Source organism: Bombina bombina, chromosome 3 (assembly GCF_027579735.1).
Source record: "Bombina bombina isolate aBomBom1 chromosome 3, aBomBom1.pri, whole genome shotgun sequence".
Lineage (NCBI taxonomy): Eukaryota > Metazoa > Chordata > Amphibia > Anura > Bombinatoridae > Bombina > Bombina bombina.
Window position 1 is genome coordinate 827109186 of NC_069501.1, and position 20891 is coordinate 827130076.

Here is a 20891-nt window from a genome sequence, read left to right on the forward strand (position 1 = left end):
CTCCTTACTTGAGCAGTACCAGAAAGAATTTGACAGCATCCTAGGAGCTGCACTTGCCGACCCTCCCAGAGTTGACCTCCCTCTATGACTCGCCAGCAGAGCATGCGGGCATTGAGGACTGTAGCCCATCGCGAGCACTGTCTAGTGCAGCTACCACCGTGCAGCATATTTTCTCTCCTAAGTGTCCAGAACCAGTCAGGCATAAAGGTGAGGCATATGGTGATGTCCTGTTTAACAGAGCATGTACCCTGCACCAGATGGAAACACACGGGGAACGTTTCCTGATTGTCGGCTCTCCACAGCTCAAAACAGCACCATTATGGACTCTTCCACGCAAGCTGAGCACTTTCCCAGCACCGCATAAGAATAGGCCCAACTCACCCAAGCGGTCATCACTAGCTTTCCTGCCGTGCTACGGCAGCACATGGAGCCTGGAGGTGGCGATCCCTTTTGGTTTCAGAAAGGGGATCGGATAGTTTGGACATAGATCAAGTGCCTATAATGGGAGACATACTTGCGAGTCTGGGACTCTGTATACGGACTCGTAATATTTTGAGGTATCCAGCTTTTTCCTATGCCTATACCATGCTCCTATGCCTAGACTCCTGGTCTGGGTGCTGAGTTCTTAGACTTGCTTTACTACTCGCATAATATTTGGAATGAGGGACATATCACTCCACAGCACTGTTGATTAAATGCTTTCTTGCTGATAGCTACTGTAGATGTTATACTACTTTTAAGTTTTCAGTGTTCTATGCTCAGCTACCATGGGCCATTTCTTGTGCAGACAATGAGAGTTAATCTTTACAATGTTTGTATTTCAAAGGACCCCTCTCAGTTCAGAAGGAATTGAGCTTATGGGTTATGCAAAAGTTATTGCTTGTCTAACTATATAATAGCAACTCTGTTGACTGCTTTAATGAGCTAAATGTTATACCGAGACCCCCCTCCATTATATTTTTCCACTATTGTTGGTTGCCCATGCCCTTACTGCAATATGATCTCTTATATTTTTATTGCTCATTTTGCCTATTCTGGGTGCTTAACATAGCTCATATGATTGTTTATTAATCTAGGTTCCATACCATGTTTAAAAACTGTTTATATCATAGATAGATACCAATCTAGCTAAATGTTCTATAGTATTGTAAGGTTGGCTGTGAGCATATGTGTAAACGATGTAACTCTAGCTCTGCGTGATATTATTTGGGCGGATACTCTGTGTTATGCTATTGCCAAATGAGCTGCGCAAGTATGACTATATTGCATTACCATAGCTATAACTACCCTATACCTATCCCTTTGCATAATAGCTGACAGCAGCATGCTGTTGATTAAATGTGTTTCTTCTCTTCCACACTGATTTTGCACAAGAGGGACATATGTATTCATGTATAAATATAGGAGGGTTACAGTTCTATACAATTTTACAATATTCTAGCCTGATGGGTTAAAGGTGTTTTAGATGAGCTCTTGTTTCTAAAGTGTTAGACGATAGTATTTACCATGCCTTGTTTATAAATGCATTTGTTTCATATGAAGGCTGTTGGTTAGGATCCAGCTGACCGCCTATAGAAATAATATATATACACATTTATACTCCCTTACACACCCTATATAGTGAATTGACACTGAGGATTGAAATAAAATGTATCATGCTGTCCCCTGACATTTTGACTGCCCCTAAGGCTTAGGTGTCTGCGGCCGAGACCCCTGAGCCTTCTCATCTGCATCCCTATAGATGACATAGACATCATATATGGAAAGAAGACTGAATAGTTAGATGGGAAATACTAATATTCTCCATTAGATATATTCATCAATCCTTACAGATAGATCCAAACTTTTGCCCCTCATCAGAACCTATACACTGCTATATGTAGCCTTTCATCTATGCATTTCACATGTATACTTATGCAGGCTGGTCCTGCATTCTATATAGTCCTCCTGATAGTGCCAGAAAAATTCTGGTAGGCCGGGTTTTGCATCAATCTAATGCTCGAGTAGCCCTCTCTATACACATATTAGCAAACCAGGTCCTTAGATGATTCTTCACAGTGATGTGATGCCCTGTTTCATCACAGCGTGCTTATCTTGAATTATAACATAAAAAGCTTCCTCAGCTCCATGCTTCTCACACCATATAACCTACTATATATATGTACACCCACCTCCTCCCCCCAACCCACAACGTGTCTCCTTGTTAAGGAGAATTAAACACACAGCTTTTCTCGCCTATGCCGCAACCTTCACCATGATTTTCACCATTACCTGCAAACTGAACATATTAAATAATTTTTCTCTCCCACCCTGAGTTGATATTTTAGTTAGGTCTAATAGTGGCTTATTAAGTTACAAGAAAAATATCTCAAGTTTATTTGATATGTAAGACATAAAGTGCTATAAAAATGAGGTTTATCATTTGAGATTCATAGGAGGTCTCCTAGGTCAGAATGTTGGGTATGCTAGAGGGTCCAAGAGGGCCCTACTGTACTATTTCGAAGATCCCTAGGTGACAGAGACTCCAGTAATATAATGTTCACATGGATTATATATTATTAGCTCTGTGTTTTTCATTGTCAGAACCTCTTGTAACACTGATATCTTATCTCATGTGACATAAGAATGTTATTTATGCAATGTTGTATACCTTTAAATGAACCTCAAATAAAAAATAAATAAAAAAAAAAGTAGATCTGGAAGATAATAAGGTGTATGGACATTCTGTTAAATCTTAATCAGCATAACTTGTGTGATTGTTTAATATAGGCAGAAAAGGTGAACCTGGAAAAGCAATTATTAAAGAAGGTCCGCCGGGACCAATGGGAATTGCTGGGGCGCCTGGTTTCCCAGGAGATCAAGGTATTGTGCGTTTTTTTTTAATTTAAAGGTCAATTAAATGGTCATATAAACAAATATTTTAATGCACTATGATTGATAAACAGGTGAAAAGGGGTCTCCGGGGCTTCCAGGAAGATCAGGACTCCCAGGAGAAAAGGGAGAACTTGGCGCCCAAGGCATAGGATATCCTGGACCACCAGGAGAAAAAGGTGAGATTTAAAGCAAGGTCATGATAAACAAAAACTATTGTTTGTAAACTAAATATAAACCATGATATACATCTAAAACATTTTAATATAGATTAGTTTTAGTTCGTTTGCTTATTAAACAATGAATGTTACTGGGCTTAAAAAAGATAAGAAAGCAAAACAGAAAGAAACAGAAAAATCTTTTGTTTATTTGCATCAGTCATTGTCTATCAATAGAGCTGTAGTCATTTTCCTCTCAGCCAGTGAGCTGCTCTCCCATGTACACATTATACACTTCCTATTAGCTTCAAGGTCACAATTAAACGTTCTCCTTGAACTTATCCCATGAAAGAAAAAATAATAAATACAAATGTAATATATTTAAATAATTCTTTTTCATGTACATAATATTCATTTTATAAGTTTAATAGCTCTTTATATGAAAGCATTTTTCATTTATCTTCTTTAATTTAAAGGTAAGTTGCACACTATCAATATGAAATCTCTCCTATTATTCAGGAAAGTTATTGATACAATAAAGATACTGTTGCAATAGATGCCATAGATATCATCTAAAGAAAAAGTTTCACATGACAGTAAAGTAAAAAATAAACTTTAGTGATTCAGATAGGACATGCCATTTAAAACAACTTTCTAATTTATTTCTATTATCACATTTGATCTCTTGATATCCTTTGTTGAAGGGTAATGCTAGGTAGGTTGATAGGAACTATGGCAGCGGTGTTTGTATAAACATTGTTTATGTTGCAAACACCGCTGCTAGAGAAATGTGCTTGCTGCCAAGCTCAACTAGGATTACTTTTTAACAAAGCATACACAGAGAACTAAGAATTGAATTGATAGAAGCAAATTTGAAAGGTGTTTAAAATTGCATGCTCTATCAAATCCATTAAAGGTCAAAGGGACATTCCAACCACAATTTAAATTCACAGAGTTGCATTTTAGGTTTGAATATACACTTTTTTGTAATATACAGTACATCTATTAGCAAAAATCCTTTCTGTAAACATAATAGCTGTTATAGAGTGTATTTATGTATGCTCCGTGCACCAGCATTTTAAACTCAGCACTTTCTTAGAGAACTGGTAATGCCTCAGTTTTAGGGTGACCATATTGCTGCTTTAAAAAGGGACATATATGAAAAATACATATGTTAGGGCTGTTTTCATTGCTGTTTAAAAACCGTTTTGTATAAGAACCCTGCCATATGTATTTTTCATATGTGTCCCTATTTAAAGCAGCAATAAGGTCACCCTACTCAGTTTACATCATTGCTGACATGATACAAGCCCCACTAGCTTTCTGAACAACTGCAGCATTTAAATACTGGTGTATTGTGAAGGTCTAGCTGCACATGCATGGGCAGAGAAAAATGCTAACACTAAAACAGTTGCAACTTTTACTTGAAACATTTTTGCTAATATATGTATATTGTAAATATGTATGTATCCAAATATATAATTCATCTATGCGCATTTACATTTTGACGGGAATGTCTTATAATTTTTACTTTACTGTCCCTTTAAACACACTCAGCATAATCAGTGTGTATCAATTACACATTTGGAATATCTCAGGGAGATGCAAAATAAAAATATATCTATTATTGTTAGTTTAAGAACATGAAATCCAATCTTTTCTTTCATGATTCATATAGAGCATACATTTCTAAACAACTTTCTAATTTACTTCTATTACCAAATTTGCTTTCATTCTCTTGGTATGCTTTGTTGAAGGAGTAACAATGCACTACTGGGAGCTAGCTGAACACAATCAGTAAGCCAATGATTAGACTCATATATGTGCAGCAACCAATTAACAGCTAGCTCCCAGCTCCTGAGTCTATCTAGGTATTCTTTTCAGCAAATAATACCAAGAAAATAAAAATTTGATAAAATAAGTAAATTGAAAAATTGTTTAAAATTGTATGATCTATGGCCTAGATTTAGAGTTCGGCGGTAGCCGTCAAAACCAGCGTTAGAGGCTCCTAACGCTGGTTTTGGCCGCCCGCTGGTATTTGGAGTCAGTGATTAAAGGGTCTAACGCTCACTTTTCAGCCGCGACTTTTCCATACCGCAGATCCCCCTACGCCATTTGCGTAGCCTATCTTTTCAATGGGATCTTCCTAACGCCGGTATTTAGAGTCGTTTCTGCAGTGAGCGTTAGAGCTCTAACGACAAGATTCCAGCCGCCTGAAAATAGCAGGAGTTAAGAGCTTTCTGGCTAACGCCGGTTTATAAAGCTCTTAACTACTGTACCCTAAAGTACACTAACACCCATAAACTACCTATGTACCCCTAAACCGAGGTCCCCCCACATCGCCGCCACTCGATTAAAATTTTTAACCCCTAATCTGCCGACCGCCACCTACGTTATACTTATGTACCCCTAATCTGCTGCCCCTAACACCGCCGACCCCTGTATTATATCTATTAACCCCTAACTTGCCCCCCACAACGTCGCCGCCAGCTACTTAAAATAATTAACCCCTAATCTTCCGACCGCAAAGCGCCGCCACCTACGTTATCCCTATGTACCCCTAATCTGCTACCCCTAACACCGCCGACCCCTATATTATATTTATTAACCCCTAATCTGCCCCCCTCAACGTCGCCGACACCTGCCTACACTTATTAACCCCTAATCTGCCGAGCGGACCTGAGCGCTACTATAATAAAGTTATTAACCCCTAATCCGCCTCACTAACCCTATCATAAATAGTATTAACCCCTAATCTGCCCTCCCTAACATCGCCGACACCTAACTTCAATTATTAACCCCTAATCTGCCGACCGGAGCTCACCGCTATTCTAATAAATGTATTAACCCCTAAAGCTAAGTCTAACCCTAACACTAACACCCCCCTAAGTTAAATATAATTTTTAGCTAACGAAATAAATTAACTCTTATTAAATAAATGATTCCTATTTAAAGCTAAATACTTACCTGTAAAATAAATCCTAATATAGCTACAATATAAATTATAATTATATTATAGCTATTTTAGGATTAATATTTATTTTACAGGCAACTTTGTAATTATTTTAACCAGGTACAATAGCTATTAAATAGTTAAGAACTATTTAATAGTTACCTAGTTAAAATAATAACAAATTTACCTGTAAAATAAATCCTAACCTAAGATATAATTAAACCTAACACTACCCTATCAATAAAATAATTAAATAAACTACCTACAATTACCTACAATTAACCTAACACTACACTATCAATAAATTAATTAAACACAATTGCTACAAATAAATACAATTAAATAAACTATCTAAAGTACAAAAAATAAAAAAGAACTAAGTTACAGAAAATAATAAAATATTTACAAACATAAGAAAAATATTACAACAATTTTAAACTAATTACACCTACTCTAAGCCCCCTAATAAAATAACAAAGCCCCCCAAAATAAAAAATTCCCTACCCTATTCTAAAATACAAATATTACAAGCTCTTTTACCTTACCAGCCCTGAACAGGGCCCTTTGCGGGGCATGCCCCAAGAATTTCAGCTCTTTTGCCTGTAAAAAAAAACATACAATACCCCCCCCCCCCAACATTACAACCCACCACCCACATACCCCTAATCTAACCCAAACCCCCCTTAAATAAACCTAACACTAATCCCCTGAAGATCTTCCTACCTTGTCTTCACCATACCAGGTTCACCGATCCGTCCTGGCTCCAAGATCTTCATCCAACCCAAGCGGGGGTTGGCGATCCATAATCCGGTGCTCCAAAGTCTTCCTCCTATCCGGCAAGAAGAGGACATCCGGACCGGCAAACATCTTCTCCAAGCGGCATCTTCTATCTTCTTCCATCCGATGACGACCGGCTCCATCTTGAAGACCTCCAGCGCGGATCCATCCTCTTCTTCCGACGACTAGACGACGAATGACGGTTCCTTTAAGGGACGTCATCCAAGATGGCGTCCCTCGAATTCCGATTGGCTGATAGGATTCTATCAGCCAATCGGAATTAAGGTAGGAATTTTCTGATTGGCTGATGGAATCAGCCAATCAGAATATAGTTCAATCTGATTGGCTGATCCAATCAGCCAATCAGATTGAGCTCGCATTCTATTGGCTGATCGGAACAGCCAATAGAATGCGAGCTCAATCTGATTGGCTGATTGGATCAGCCAATCGGATTGAACTATATTCTGATTGGCTGATTCCATCAGCCAATCAGAAAATTCCTACCTTAATTCCGATTGGCTGATAGAATCCTATCAGCCAATCGGAATTCGAGGGACGCCATCTTGGATGACGTCCCTTAAAGGAACCGTCATTCGTCGTCTAGTCGTCGGAAGAAGAGGATGGATCCGCGCTGGAGGTCTTCAAGATGGAGCCGGTCGTCATCGGATGGAAGAAGATAGAAGATGCCGCTTGGAGAAGATGTTTGCCGGTCCGGATGTCCTCTTCTTGCCGGATAGGAGGAAGACTTTGGAGCACCGGATTATGGATCGCCAACCCCCGCTTGGGTTGGATGAAGATCTTGGAGCCAGGACGGATCGGTGAACCTGGTATGGTGAAGACAAGGTAGGAAGATCTTCAGGGGATTAGTGTTAGGTTTATTTAAGGGGGGTTTGGGTTAGATTAGGGGTATGTGGGTGGTGGGTTGTAATGTTGGGGGGGGGTATTGTATGTTTTTTTTTACAGGCAAAAGAGCTGAAATTCTTGGGGCATGCCCCGCAAAGGGCCCTGTTCAGGGCTGGTAAGGTAAAAGAGCTTGTAATATTTGTATTTTAGAATAGGGTAGGGAATTTTTTATTTTGGGGGGCTTTGTTATTTTATTAGGGGGCTTAGAGTAGGTGTAATTAGTTTAAAATTGTTGTAATATTTTTCTTATGTTTGTAAATATTTTATTATTTTCTGTAACTTAGTTCTTTTTTATTTTTTGTACTTTAGATAGTTTATTTAATTGTATTTATTTGTAGCAATTGTGTTTAATTAATTTATTGATAGTGTAGTGTTAGGTTAATTGTAGGTAATTGTAGGTAGTTTATTTAATTATTTTATTGATAGGGTAGTGTTAGGTTTAATTATATCTTAGGTTAGGATTTATTTTACAGGTAAATTTGTTATTATTTTAACTAGGTAACTATTAAATAGTTCTTAACTATTTAATAGCTATTGTACCTGGTTAAAATAATTACAAAGTTGCCTGTAAAATAAATATTAATCCTAAAATAGCTATAATATAATTATAATTTATATTGTAGCTATATTAGGATTTATTTTACAGGTAAGTATTTAGCTTTAAATAGGAATCATTTATTTAATAAGAGTTAATTTATTTCGTTAGATAAAAATTATATTTAACTTAGGGGGGTGTTAGTGTTAGGGTTAGACTTAGCTTTAGGGGTTAATACATTTATTAGAATAGCGGTGAGCTCCGGTCGGCAGATTAGGGGTTAATAAGTGTAGGCAGGTGTCGGCGACGTTGTGGGGGGCAGATTAGGGGTTAATAAATATAACATAGGGGTCGGCGATGTTAGGGCAGCAGATTAGGGGTACATAGGGATAACGTAGGTGGCGGCGGTTTACGGAGCGGCAGATTAGGGGTTAAAAGTGTAATGCAGGGGTCAGCGATAGCGGGGGCGGCAGATTAGGGGTTAATAAGTGTAAGGTTAGGGGTGTTTAGACTCGGGGTTCATGTTAGGGTGTTAGGTGCAGACGTAGGAAGTGTTTCCCCATAGGAAACAATGGGGCTGCGTTAAGAGCTGAACGCTGCTTTTTTGCAGGTGTTAGGTTTTTTTTCAGCTCAAACTGCCCCATTGTTTCCTATGGGAGAATCGTGCACGAGCACGTTTTTGATGCCGGCCGCGTCCGTAAGCAACTCTGGTATCGAGAGTTGCATTTGCGGTAAAAATGCTCTACGCTCCTTTTTTGGAGCCTAACGCAGCATTTGTTTGAACTCTCGATACCAGAGTTAAATTTATGGTGCGGCCAGAAAAAAACCCGCGGAGCGTTAACAGCCCTTTTACCGCCGAACTCCAAATCTAGGCCTATGTGAATTATAAGAGAACAATTTTCGGTTTCATGTCCATTTAAGTATATATTTGGTATAACAGGAAGATCTGGTTAAGCATTGTTTTTTATTGAAACAGATATAAAATATATAAGGTCAATGTGACAATGAAGCATGGCTCATTTCTTCAGTATTAAGAATGACTGCCTAATAGGTTTGAGTGTTTCTAAATGATTCATTAAAGGGACATGAAACAAATTTTTCTTTCTAATGACACGGTGAGTCCATGGATAATCTAATTACTATTGGGAATATCACTCCTGTCCAGCAGGAGGCGGCAAAGAGCACCACAGCAAAGCTGTTAAATATCACCTTACCTCCAACCCCAGTCATTCACTTTGCCTACGTTAGAGCAAGGAAGTGGTAAAGTTTAGGTGTTAGAAAGAAGATTCTTCAAGCAAGATTTTATTATTTTTTAGCAGTACAAGATTGTGCTGCTTTCTCCTAGGGTGTAGCCGTAGACCATATCAGTCTCTTCAGTAGAGCAGTGGTGGCTTTTAAGCAATGGGAACTTGTGGGGTACAATCCTCACTGCGCCTCCCATATATTTAATGCTGCCCTAACTCTGAAAGCCTGAGTAAGATTACTCAGTCTTTGTTTTCTTCCACAGGTCCATGTGAGGGAACATGCCTCTCAAACCTAGTGAACTGCCTTGCTGCCTGGCAGATTTCTAAAGGTAAGTGCTAACTTTATATTTTCTGGGAGCATATACAGAAAAAGGATGGCACTTTAAAGTCAGTATTATGGGACAAAAGACATCCTCCTTTGGATTAGGGGATCATTTTATTATGGGCGGTATGGCAGGCCCTGGGGACAAGGAGATAGGCTCAGAGGTGGTGTTTTACTTTTTATTATACTCCCGACGGCTTTACAATACATTTAGCCGATTTTTTGTTGTGCACTTTTTCCCTGCACTTCCTGTGTTCCGGAGCGGAGATAGCCATGTCACAGATTATTAGCAGTGTTGCGGTTACCGGACTGCAATTTACAGAGAAATAAAAGTTGAGTCCGGATTATCTAACTGAATATTCACTCCTTTGTCAGTCAGGCAGGTAAGCACCTCAGCAAAGCTAAAGCTGAGGTGTAGAGGTTGTCTGGAGTGTTTTTGTGTTACGTTATTTTTTTCCTGCAGAAAAATAAAGCAGTTTCATTTTAAAATTTAAAGGAACAGTAACGTTTTTTGTGTGTGGTATTTTCTAAATAAAATATCAATTTATTTGTTTATTCTGTTTATTTGTGAATAAAGATAGACCAAGAGGCCCTGCAGGATGTTACATGTTCTTTATGTTTTAATGCTAATGTGAAACCACCAATCCATTTCTGTTCCTCATGTATTGAGAGAACTTTGCATTGCAGGGATAGACTTTTTTCTGAGCCATCATTGTCTAGGGCGGATGCTGCTCAGGAACCTTCTGACAATGTTCAAGATATGCCGCAGATTTCTCCTCAAGTGTCCCAACATTTATCGTCCACACATCCAGTGCCTGCGCTTCCTCTCTTACTCCACCTGGAGTTACGTTGCAAGACATCGCTTCCCTCATGTCCTCTGCGGTAACTGATGCGTTGTCAGGAAATGTAAAGAATCATTAAGGCTGCTGACACAGTCGTGACTATTCCAAATGCCCCCTCCCAGAAATCTGAGGAGGAAGATACTTCGGTAGCATCTGAGGGTGAAATCTCAGACTCAGATAGTTTAATTCCTTCTGCTGATACTGGAGTTGTATGCTTCAGGTTTAAGCTGGATCACCTCCGTTTGTTTCTTAAGGAGGTTTTGGCTACCTTGGACGACTCCGACACTACTGTCGTAGTCAATCCTAAGAAGTCTAGTAAGCTAAGCGAGTATTTTGATGTACCTTCCATGGTGGAGGTTTTTCCTGTACCAGATAGAGCTACAGAAATTATTGCGAGGGAATGGGAGAGACTGGGTATCCCTTTCTCTCCATCCCCTATATTTAAGAAGATGTTTCCTATAGCAGACTCTATCAAGGAATCTTGGCAGATGGTCCCCAAGGTGGAAGGGGCAATTTCCACGCTAGCTAAGAGGACCACTATTCCCATAGAAGATAGTTGTTCCTTTAAAGATCCTATGGATAAGAAGTTGGAGGGGTTACTCAAGAAGATGTATGTACACCAGGATTTACAATGGCAACCTGTGGTGTGTATTGCTATCGTCACTAGTGTGGCGGCATACTGTTTTGATGCGTTGTCTGATTCTATTCGGATATAGGATAGGATCAAGGCCCTTAAGTTGGCTAACTCCTTTATTATGGATGCTTCCCTACAGGTTATTAAACTGGGAGCAAAGATTTCTGGGTTTGCCGTACTGGCGTGCAGAGCTTTATGGTTAAAATCTTGGTCTGCAGAAGTTTTTGGTGATTCCTTACAAGGGAAAGACCTTGTTTGGGTCAGGATTGATGGAAATTATTTCTGGCATTACGGAAGTAAAGGGCCATTTCCTCCCTCAGGATAAGAGGAATAAGCAGAAGGGACGTCAGAGTAATTTTCGTTCCTTTCGAAACTTCAAGGGTAAGCCTTCCTCTCCTTTTTCCAATCAGGAACAGTCCAAGCCTTCCTGGAGGCCAAACCAGTCTTGGAACAAGTGAAAGCAATCCAAGAAGCCCACTATTGAATCAAAAGCAGCATGGAGGGTCTGCCCCAGATCCAGGACCGCATCTTGTGGGGGGCAGACTTTCTTTCTTTGCTCAGGCTTGGGTTCGAGATGTTCAGGATCCCTGGGCGGTGGACATAGTGTCCCAGGGATACAAACTAGAGTTCAAGAACTTTCCTTCCAGGTGCAGGTTTCTGCTTTCAAGATTATCTGTAGACCAGATAAAAAGAGAGGTATTCTTAAACTGTGTTCGGGACCTTTCTGATCTGGAAGTAATAGTTCCTGTCCCAATGCAGGAACAGGGTCTGGGATTTTACTCCAAACTGTTTGTGGTTCCCAAAAATGAGGGAACCTTCAGACCAATTCTAGATCTCAAAAGTCTAAACAAATTCCTCAGAGTACAATCTTTCAAGATAGAAACTATTCGTTCCATTCTTCCATTGGTTCAGGAAGGTCAATTTATGACAATGGTAGATTTAAAGGACTCGTACCTACATGTTTCCATCCACAGGGATCATCACAAGTTTCTGAGGTTCGCATTTCTAGACAAACACTTCCAGTTTGTGGCTCTCCCGTTCGGCCTTGCCACAGTTCCCAGAATTTTTTCAAAGGTCCTGGGATCCCTGTTGGCGGTTCTCCGGTTGCGGGGCATTACGGTTGCGCCTTATCTGGATGACATTCTGGTTCAGGTGCCATCCTTTCAACAAGCAAACTCCCACTTAGAGATGTTGCTATCCTTCCTGCGATCTCACGGATGGAAGGTGAATTTGGAAAAGAGTTTTTCGATTCCTGTCTGGCGCTTCAGTCCTCTCCTTGGCCATAAGTGGCTCAATGTATGGAGGTAATCGGTCTGATGGTAGCTGCCATGGACATCATTCTGTTTGCCTGTTTCCACCTCAGACCTCTGCAGTTATGCATGCTCAGGCAGTAGAACAGAGATTATGTGGATTTGTCTCCACGATTACATCTGGATCAGGAGACAAGGGATTCTCTTCTTTGGTGGTTGTCTCAGGATCATCTCTCCCAGGGAACCTGCTTCTGCAGACCCACCTGGATGATTGTGACAGTGGACGCCAGCCTACTAGGATGGGGAGCAGTCTGGGGCTCTCTAAAGACTCAAGGAACATGGACTCAGATGAAGTCGGTTCTGCACATAAACCTTCTGGAACTTAGAGCAATCTTCAATGCTCTTCTAGCCTGGCCTCAGTTAGCCTTGACCCGGTTTATCAGGTTCCAGTCAGACAACATAATTTCAGTGGCTTACATCAACCATCAGGGTGGAACTCAGAGTTCCTTAGCGACGACAGAGGTAGCCAAGATAATTTAGTGGGCAGAGACCCACAACTGCTGTCTGTCGGCGATACACATTTCAGGAGTGGACAACTAGGAAGCGGATTTTCTAAGCAGACAGACCTTTCACCCGGGAGAGTGGAAACTCCATCCAGAGGTGTTTTCCAGTCTGGTTCTCAAATGGGGACATCCGGAACTGGATCTCATGGCATCTTGACAGAATGCCAAGCTTCCAAGGTACGGGTAGAGGTCCAGGGATCTTCAGGCGGTACTGATAGATGCTCTGGCGGTTCCTTTGAACTTCAGTCTTGCATACCTATTTCCCCCGTTCACTCTCCTGCCTCAGGTCATTGATCGAGTCAAACAGGAGAGGGCGTCGGTGATCCTCATCGCACCGACGTGGCCTCGCAGGATCTGGTATGCAGACCTAGTGGAAATGTATATTATAAGTGAAAAAGAGGGCGCCACATAGCGTGATACTGTTGTTGTAAAATCAGAAGGCAGAATAATCAAAAAGGCTTACCAAAAAGCTCTGCACCGTTCTATGACCAGTGCTATCAGGCAGACTAACACTCTCAGTGGTTAGCACACTGGGTGGCCTCAGCTGAACTGCAGACAGGTGGATCTCTGTGTTGCTTGATTGCAGTAACCAAACGTCTGTATAGACCATGTATTGCAGACTGCAGTGGATTTTGAAATCAAACACCTTTCCAGGTTAGATCAATAAGAATGTAAGACAACTTCCGTATGATAGAATTAAAATCTTTAATCCATATAAGAATTGCTATGCGTTTCTAGACCAATGTCTGGTCTTTTCCTCAGGCATAAAAACAATGGATACAATTTAAACAAATTGAAACCTTAAATACAGGTAAGTTTAAAAACGGAAGTTGTCATAGTTTCAAAAAAGACCAATTGTAACAAAGACAACCCTGTGGATCTTATCAACACTGATTGAGAAATCTAAACCTGTAAACTAACCATTGTTAACAATATGTGTCAAAATGTTGCTGGGATGTTTCTAAACTATATAAGGTGTCTGTCACAGATTTTATTGAGATGAATAGTACTAAATACACAAAACAATAACTACAGCTGCTTCTAACAGTTATAAGTATATACGATTGGATAAACATATTTAAATATGAGATGTTTATTATAAAACTAACGTGTAGTGTTATTTGAAGCTATGTAGTGGTGGATAAATGTAAATAATGTAAAAGGTAATGAGAGTATAAAATGAACAGAATCAGACTGGAAATGGGATGGTGAATTGTATGCAATTAATGCCAATAAATAATAATAATAATAATAATAAAGGTCTGAACCTCACGTCTATGGAAATAGATATAACCAAGTTTTTTTAATTATATGGCTTTTATAAAGCCATCATGTGTCTTACTGGATTGCTTGCAATTTTCGTATATTAAAATCAGGATTCTTTGTCTGATTGATCAGAAAGATTTAAGAAAGTTGGTGACGATGTATATGTTCTTAAAAAAGAAATGTCTAGGATAGGATACATTAAATCTGACCCTACAGATTTAGCAGAAAATGGAATGAATGCAATTGAATTTTGATTTTATTTTAATATATATTTACTTTAACGTCAATTTGTTTCTATGTAGATTTTTTTGATTTTTTTAGAACTTCAAAATTATGATATGTGTCTTCAATGTTTACACGAAATGAATACATCGATACATTTTTACTTTTAAAGATCTATAGATCCATAGGCTATTGGTTAGGAATATATTATGATTCCAAATATTGTGTGTGGATTGGCATCACAATATATCATGTGAATTAGAATATGGTAATCCAACGTATGAACATTGGTTATATTAACTTCTAATTTGAGCCAACGATAGAACTGGGCATATGGCAGATATATATGAACCTTTTGAGTAGAATAAATATGTTTGTTAGTCCATCTGTAACACAGTTAATCTTTCGTTGTCCTATTGAATATATTTGTCATTCTGTGTATTGAAAACAGATGCCATGCTAACATAATATCAAGAATATCGTAATAGGCTAGGATGAGTCTTAACTTAAGAAGTTTGCCAGAGGTGTGAAAAATTGGAAATGTGGAAATGTCAATTTTTGTAATATCCTGATATGTGATCAGAAATAAACCGAATTGATGTATCACTGGTCGTTTTGATCGTTATGATTATCATATTGGTTCGTGACATTATCAATAAGTCTAATCTGAATCTGGATCTAAATATTAGTGATGGTGTTTGGACAGTCCATTGCAAGTGTCATATTGGTTGGTATCATTATTGTTATATCTAGATGTTAATTAAATGCTGCTAAATCAAGGTTGGCATTTAAGCCTTCAGGAAATAATGTTTTTAACTTAAAAATCCAGAAGGTTTCTCGTTGTCTGAGTTTGGTAGTTCTGTTGTAATCTGCTGACCTAGGAATAAAATCTATGGGAATAAATTTGAAGATATGAGGGTTGCCTTGATGTTTAGCTAGACAATGGGTTGGAACACTATGTTTAATTTTTGTTTTCTTACAATTTTTACAGTTGCGAAAGTGTTCTCCCCACCTTGTTTTTACCTTCCTAGAGGTGCGGCCTATATATTGTAGCCCGCAAATGCACTCTAACAGGTAAACAACAAAAGAAGTGTTGCAATTGTAAAATCCCTGAATGGGATGTATATCTCCGGTGGTGTGGGACTTGAAAGTTTTGGTGCCATGTTTAATGTATTGGCAAGATTTGCAACCAGTTTTTCCGCATTTATATACTCCCTGTAACCCAAAGATACCCCTCTTAGATTTTGTAATAATCTTGGATTGTTGTTGGGTGTGTTTAACAATTTTGCTAGGTGCTAATCTGCTTCTCAGGGTTGGAGCTCTCCTATAAACTATTTACATTTATCCACCACTACATAGGTTCAAATAACACTACACGTTAGTTTTATAATAAACATCTCATATTTAAATATGTTTATCCAATCGTATATACTTATAACTGTTAGAAGCAGCTGCAGTTATTGTTTTGTGTATTTAGTACTATTCATCTCAATAAAATCTGTGACAGACACCTTATATAGTTTAGAAACATCCCAGCAACATTTTGACACATATTGTTAACAATGGTTAGTTTACAGGTTTAGATTTCTCAATCAGTGTTGATAAGATCCACAGGGTTGTCTTTGTTACGATTGGTCTTTTTTGAAACTATGACAACTTCCGTTTTTAAACTTACCTGTATTTAAGGTTTCAATTTGTTTAAATTGTATCCATTGTTTTTATGCCTGAGGAAAAGACCAGACATTGGTCTAGAAACGCGTAGCAATTCTTATATGGATTAAAGATTTTAATTCTATCATACGGAAGTTGTCTTACATTCTTATTGATCTAACCTGGAAAGGTGTTTGATTTCAAAATCCACTGCAGTCTGCAATACATGGTCTATACAGACGTTTGGTTACTGCAATCAAGCAACACAGAGATCCACCTGTCTGCAGTTCAGCTGAGGCCACCCAGTGTGCTAACCACTGAGAGTGTTATTCTGCCTGATAGCACCGGTCATAGAACGGTGCAGAGCTTTTTGGTAAGCCTTTTTGATTATTCTGCCTTCTGATTTTACAACAACAGTTTTTCTTTTCACTTATAATTTTCAGAAACCTTCACTCCGAGGACCAGAGGAGCTTTGCCGCCTGCACCTTTTATTCCAATTGTTTTGAACCCACTGCCCGATCCCACGGGAGCCATATGGTTTGTGCACTAATTCGATTGTTTGGTTCACTTAGCGCACCCCGCTCTCGGTTCCCTTCGGGGTTCCTTGTTTGACTTTCAGTTCCTAGTGGAAATGTAATCTCTTCCACCTTTCACCTTCAAGGGCCCTTTTTCCATCCAAATCTAGCTTAATTTTATCTAAGCGTAGTTTTTCTGAGTTGGTCATTGAGACCATGATTCAGGCTCGTAAGCCTGTGACTAGAAAGATTTACAACAAGATATGGCGTAAATATCTGCATTGGTGTGAATCCAAAGGCTACTCTTGAAGTAGAGTTCAGATTCCTAGAATTTTGTCTTTTTTCCAAGAGGGTTTGGAGGAGGGTTTATCGGCAAGCTCTCTCCTTAACTTATTTTTCATTTGGATAACGTTGTTTTGCGTACTAAGTTAGGGTTTCTTCCTAAAGTAGTTTCAGATTGGACATTAATCAGGAGATTGTTGTTCTTTCTTTATGTCCTAATCCTTCTTCTCAGAAGGAAAATCTGCTGCACAATCTAGAAATGGTGCGTGCATTGAAATTCTATTTACAGGCAACTAAGGATTTTCGTCAGTCTTCTGCTCTGTTTGTGGTTTTCTCTGGAAAATGTAAAGGACAGAAAGCTACGGCTACTTCTCTTTCTTTGTGGCTGAAGAGTATCATTAATTTGGCCTATGAAACTGCTGGACAGCAGCCTCCCGAGAGAGTTACTGCTCATTCTACAAGGGCTGTTTCCTCTTCCTGGGCATTCAAAAATGAAGCTTCTGTGGATCAGATTTGCAAGGCTGCAACTTGATCCTCTCTTCACACTTTTTCTAAATTCTATAAATTTGATACTTTTGCCTTGGCTGAGGCTTCTTTTGGGAGAAAGGTTCTTCAAGCAGTGGTGCCTTCCATTTAGGTTCCCTGTTTTGTCCCTCCCTTATCATCTGTGTCCTCTAGCTTGGGTATTGATTCCTAATAGAAATTAGATGATCCGTGGACTCACTGTGTCATTAGAAAGAAAACAAAATTTATGCTTACCTGATACATTTATTTATTTCTTGACACGGTGAGTCCATTGCCAACCCTGTTTTCTTAAAGGCAGTTTTTATTGGTATGTTATAAACTTCAGACACCTCTGAACCTTGTTGCTTCCTTTCTCTCCTTTGCTTCGGTCGAATGGCTGGGGTTGGAGGGAAGGGAGGTGATATTTAACAGCTTTGCTGTGTTGCTCTTTGCCGCCTCGTGCTGGGCAGTAGTGATATTCTCAATAGTAATTAGATGATCCGTGGACTCACCGTGTCAATAAATAAATAAATTTATCAGGTAAGCATAAATTTCATTTTTTTTTCATGGCTTAGATAGGGAATACAGTTTTGAATAACTATTTTAATTTACTTCTATTATCAATTTTGCTCCATTCTCTTGGTATCCTTTGTTGAAAGAGCAGCATTGCACTACTAGGAGCTAGCTGAACACATCAGGTGAGCCAATGGCAAGAGGCATATAAGTGCAGTCACCAATAACTCCCAGTACTGAATTGCTGCTTCTGTTCCTACCTAGGTTTACTTTTCAAGAAAGTATACAAAGAGGATGAAGCAAATTAGATAATAGAATTAAATTGGAAAGGTGCTTAAAATTGCATGACCTATTGGAATCATGAAAGAAAGATTTTGGGTTTATATAGATTTATGAATTCTGCAAGTAACAGTTTCGTAACATTTTCAGCACATTTCTCATTTAAGGGACATTAAGCTGGATACAACTACAGTAGCAGAGTTACTACTCACTATGCTCTTTAAAGCCGTTTTCTTATTTTACCTCATAGCAGTATCCAGTTGGTAAATCTCTGCAGATGAGTGCCGTCATCTTGTATCTTGCGTATTGTTGCACCCTGTGATAGGAGCAGGGCACTTTTACAGATCTGTGTTTTGGTAGATGTACCTTTCACTTCAGTTTAGTTCACATAACAGAGAGCAGAAGTGTTAACTTTTTTTGCAGTTTTTTGCACAGTTTAAAAGTCAAATAACAAATATAAGCTCTAAGATGGTGGCGCCCAGTGTGAAGATGCAGAGCTTCACTAAATAATACTTATAAATAATACTTAAAGACCGCTGCTCCATAACCCTGAGCAAGCGGACACACATCGCCGAAAATCAACCCGATCGAGTACGATCGGGTTGATTGACACCTCCCTGCTGGCGGCCGATTCGGCCGCAAATTTTCAGGGGGCAGCGTTGCACCAGCAGCTCACAAGAGCTGCTGGTGCAATGCTGAATACGGAGAGCGTATTGCTCTCTGCATTCAGCGAGGTCTGGCAGACCTGATCCGCACTGTCAGATCAGGTCCGCCAGACCTTTGATAAATATCCCCCAATGGCTTTGAAGAAAGCTACAGGCACAGGAGGAAAATCAATAGCATGATGAGAAATAACTATTCTATTGTAGTTGTACTCAGCAGTTTATTAACGTACCTTTAACAAATGGAATAGATCATCAAAATAATATATTATAAAACTACAAAGCTGGAATTGTATTGAATATTAATCATATTCTCTTAATAAAGAATAATTATTTTATACTATAAATAGATGTGCACATTTTACTTACAAAACAGCTTATAATGTAAAACTTTCAGTATCATTATAACAAATATAGAATATATTAATCAAATGCCTTCTTAATGCAAACTTTCACAAAAACAAGCATGCATTTACACTGAAGCTAAACATATCTGATTTGACATGTTTATTATCGGACTGCTGTTACATGTTGGTATTGCTTTGCAGGTCACCAAGGTATGCCAGGCCCATCAGGAGTTAATGGCAATCCTGGTCAACCAGGTTTTAATGGCATACCTGGCATTAGAGGGGCACCAGGACTAAAGGTAAGACAATTACATATATACATATTCTGTGTGATAATAGAAGTCATATTAATGAAAATGGGCAAATTTAGATAGCAATAATCTATGTCAGCATATATTTATTTGGTGGTTTCAGACCCATTAAATGTCATCTTTTTACACGTCATGTTTATTTAGCTAGGATGACATGCATGTGCAGATAGTTTCTACTAGAATACTACATATATGATGGTATTCTCATATTTTACACCATAGCAATGTATTCCCTAACATAGGGCTAGATTACGAGTAGCGAGCTATCGTTTATGCGCAAACAATATAGGGTTTTCGAGGCTGTTTGCACTCAAGCTAAAGGGACATTCGAGCCAAAACTGAAATGCACATAGATGTATTACATCTTTTAAAAGAATCATATTTCCAATATATATGTATTGGCAAAAATGCTTCTAGTAAAAGTTTTCACTGTTTTAGTGTTAATTTGCATAAAATATTGTCAATTTCATAAAACACCAATGCACAGTGCAATTATTTATAAAGCAATTTTTTTTTTATTTTAAAAGTTATTTCTGTCTTTATTATTTAATTTTCCTAATTGTTGTGGTGCAATTTAGGGTGAACCAGGGTTGGGTCTCCCAGGACCAAAGGGATCACAAGGTATTCCTGGCGCTTCAGGAATTCCTGGAGAAAAGGGAAACATAGGTGCACCTGGTGTGCCTGGGGAGCAAGGCTTTGCAGGGGTTCCTGGCCACGCTGGGTCTAAAGGTAAGAGAATATGTAATATATGTATTATTTGTCATTTATTATATGTACTAGTTGATAAGCCTGCCCAGAGGGCAGTCTATGAGGCCTATTTATCATAGGTCTTGCGGATCTGATTCGACAGTGCGGATCAGGTCCGCAAGACCTCGCTGAATGCGGAGAGCAATACGCTTTCCGTGTTCATCATTGCACAGCCCCCTGCAGACTCGCAGCCGCCAGCAGGGGGGTGTCAATCAACCCGATCGTACTCGACCGGGTTGAATTCTGGTGATTCCTGTCCGCCTCATCAGAGCAGGCGGACAGGGTTATGTAGCAGCGGTCTTTAGACTGTAGGCTCGCCAGAAACACAGAGCGTCAAGCTCCATTCGGAGCTTGATAGATAGATATGTGTGAAAAATGTAACCCCCCCCAAGCTACAAAAAATAAAAAAGTTAACATACAGAAAAAAATAAACAACACTATCCAAAATAAAAAAATTAAACCTAATACCTATGAAAATAAAAAAGCCCCCCAAAATAAAAATCTAAGAATAAACTACCAATAGCCCTTAAAAGGGCTTTTT

The 20891-nt window shown here is 39.0% G+C and overlaps 1 protein-coding gene across 1 annotated transcript in view; it reads left to right on the forward strand.

Annotated features, from left to right (window-relative positions):
• The window catches only part of COL4A1 (collagen type IV alpha 1 chain), a 364281-nt gene that overhangs the window by 259494 nt on the left and 83896 nt on the right, over positions 1–20891 (forward strand). The window contains exons 27-30 of the mRNA XM_053707784.1: positions 2770–2862; positions 2946–3050; positions 19494–19591; positions 20182–20332. Coding sequence (XP_053563759.1) covers positions 2770–2862; positions 2946–3050; positions 19494–19591; positions 20182–20332 — 447 coding nt within the window. The remainder of the gene's footprint in view (positions 1–2769; positions 2863–2945; positions 3051–19493; positions 19592–20181; positions 20333–20891) is intronic.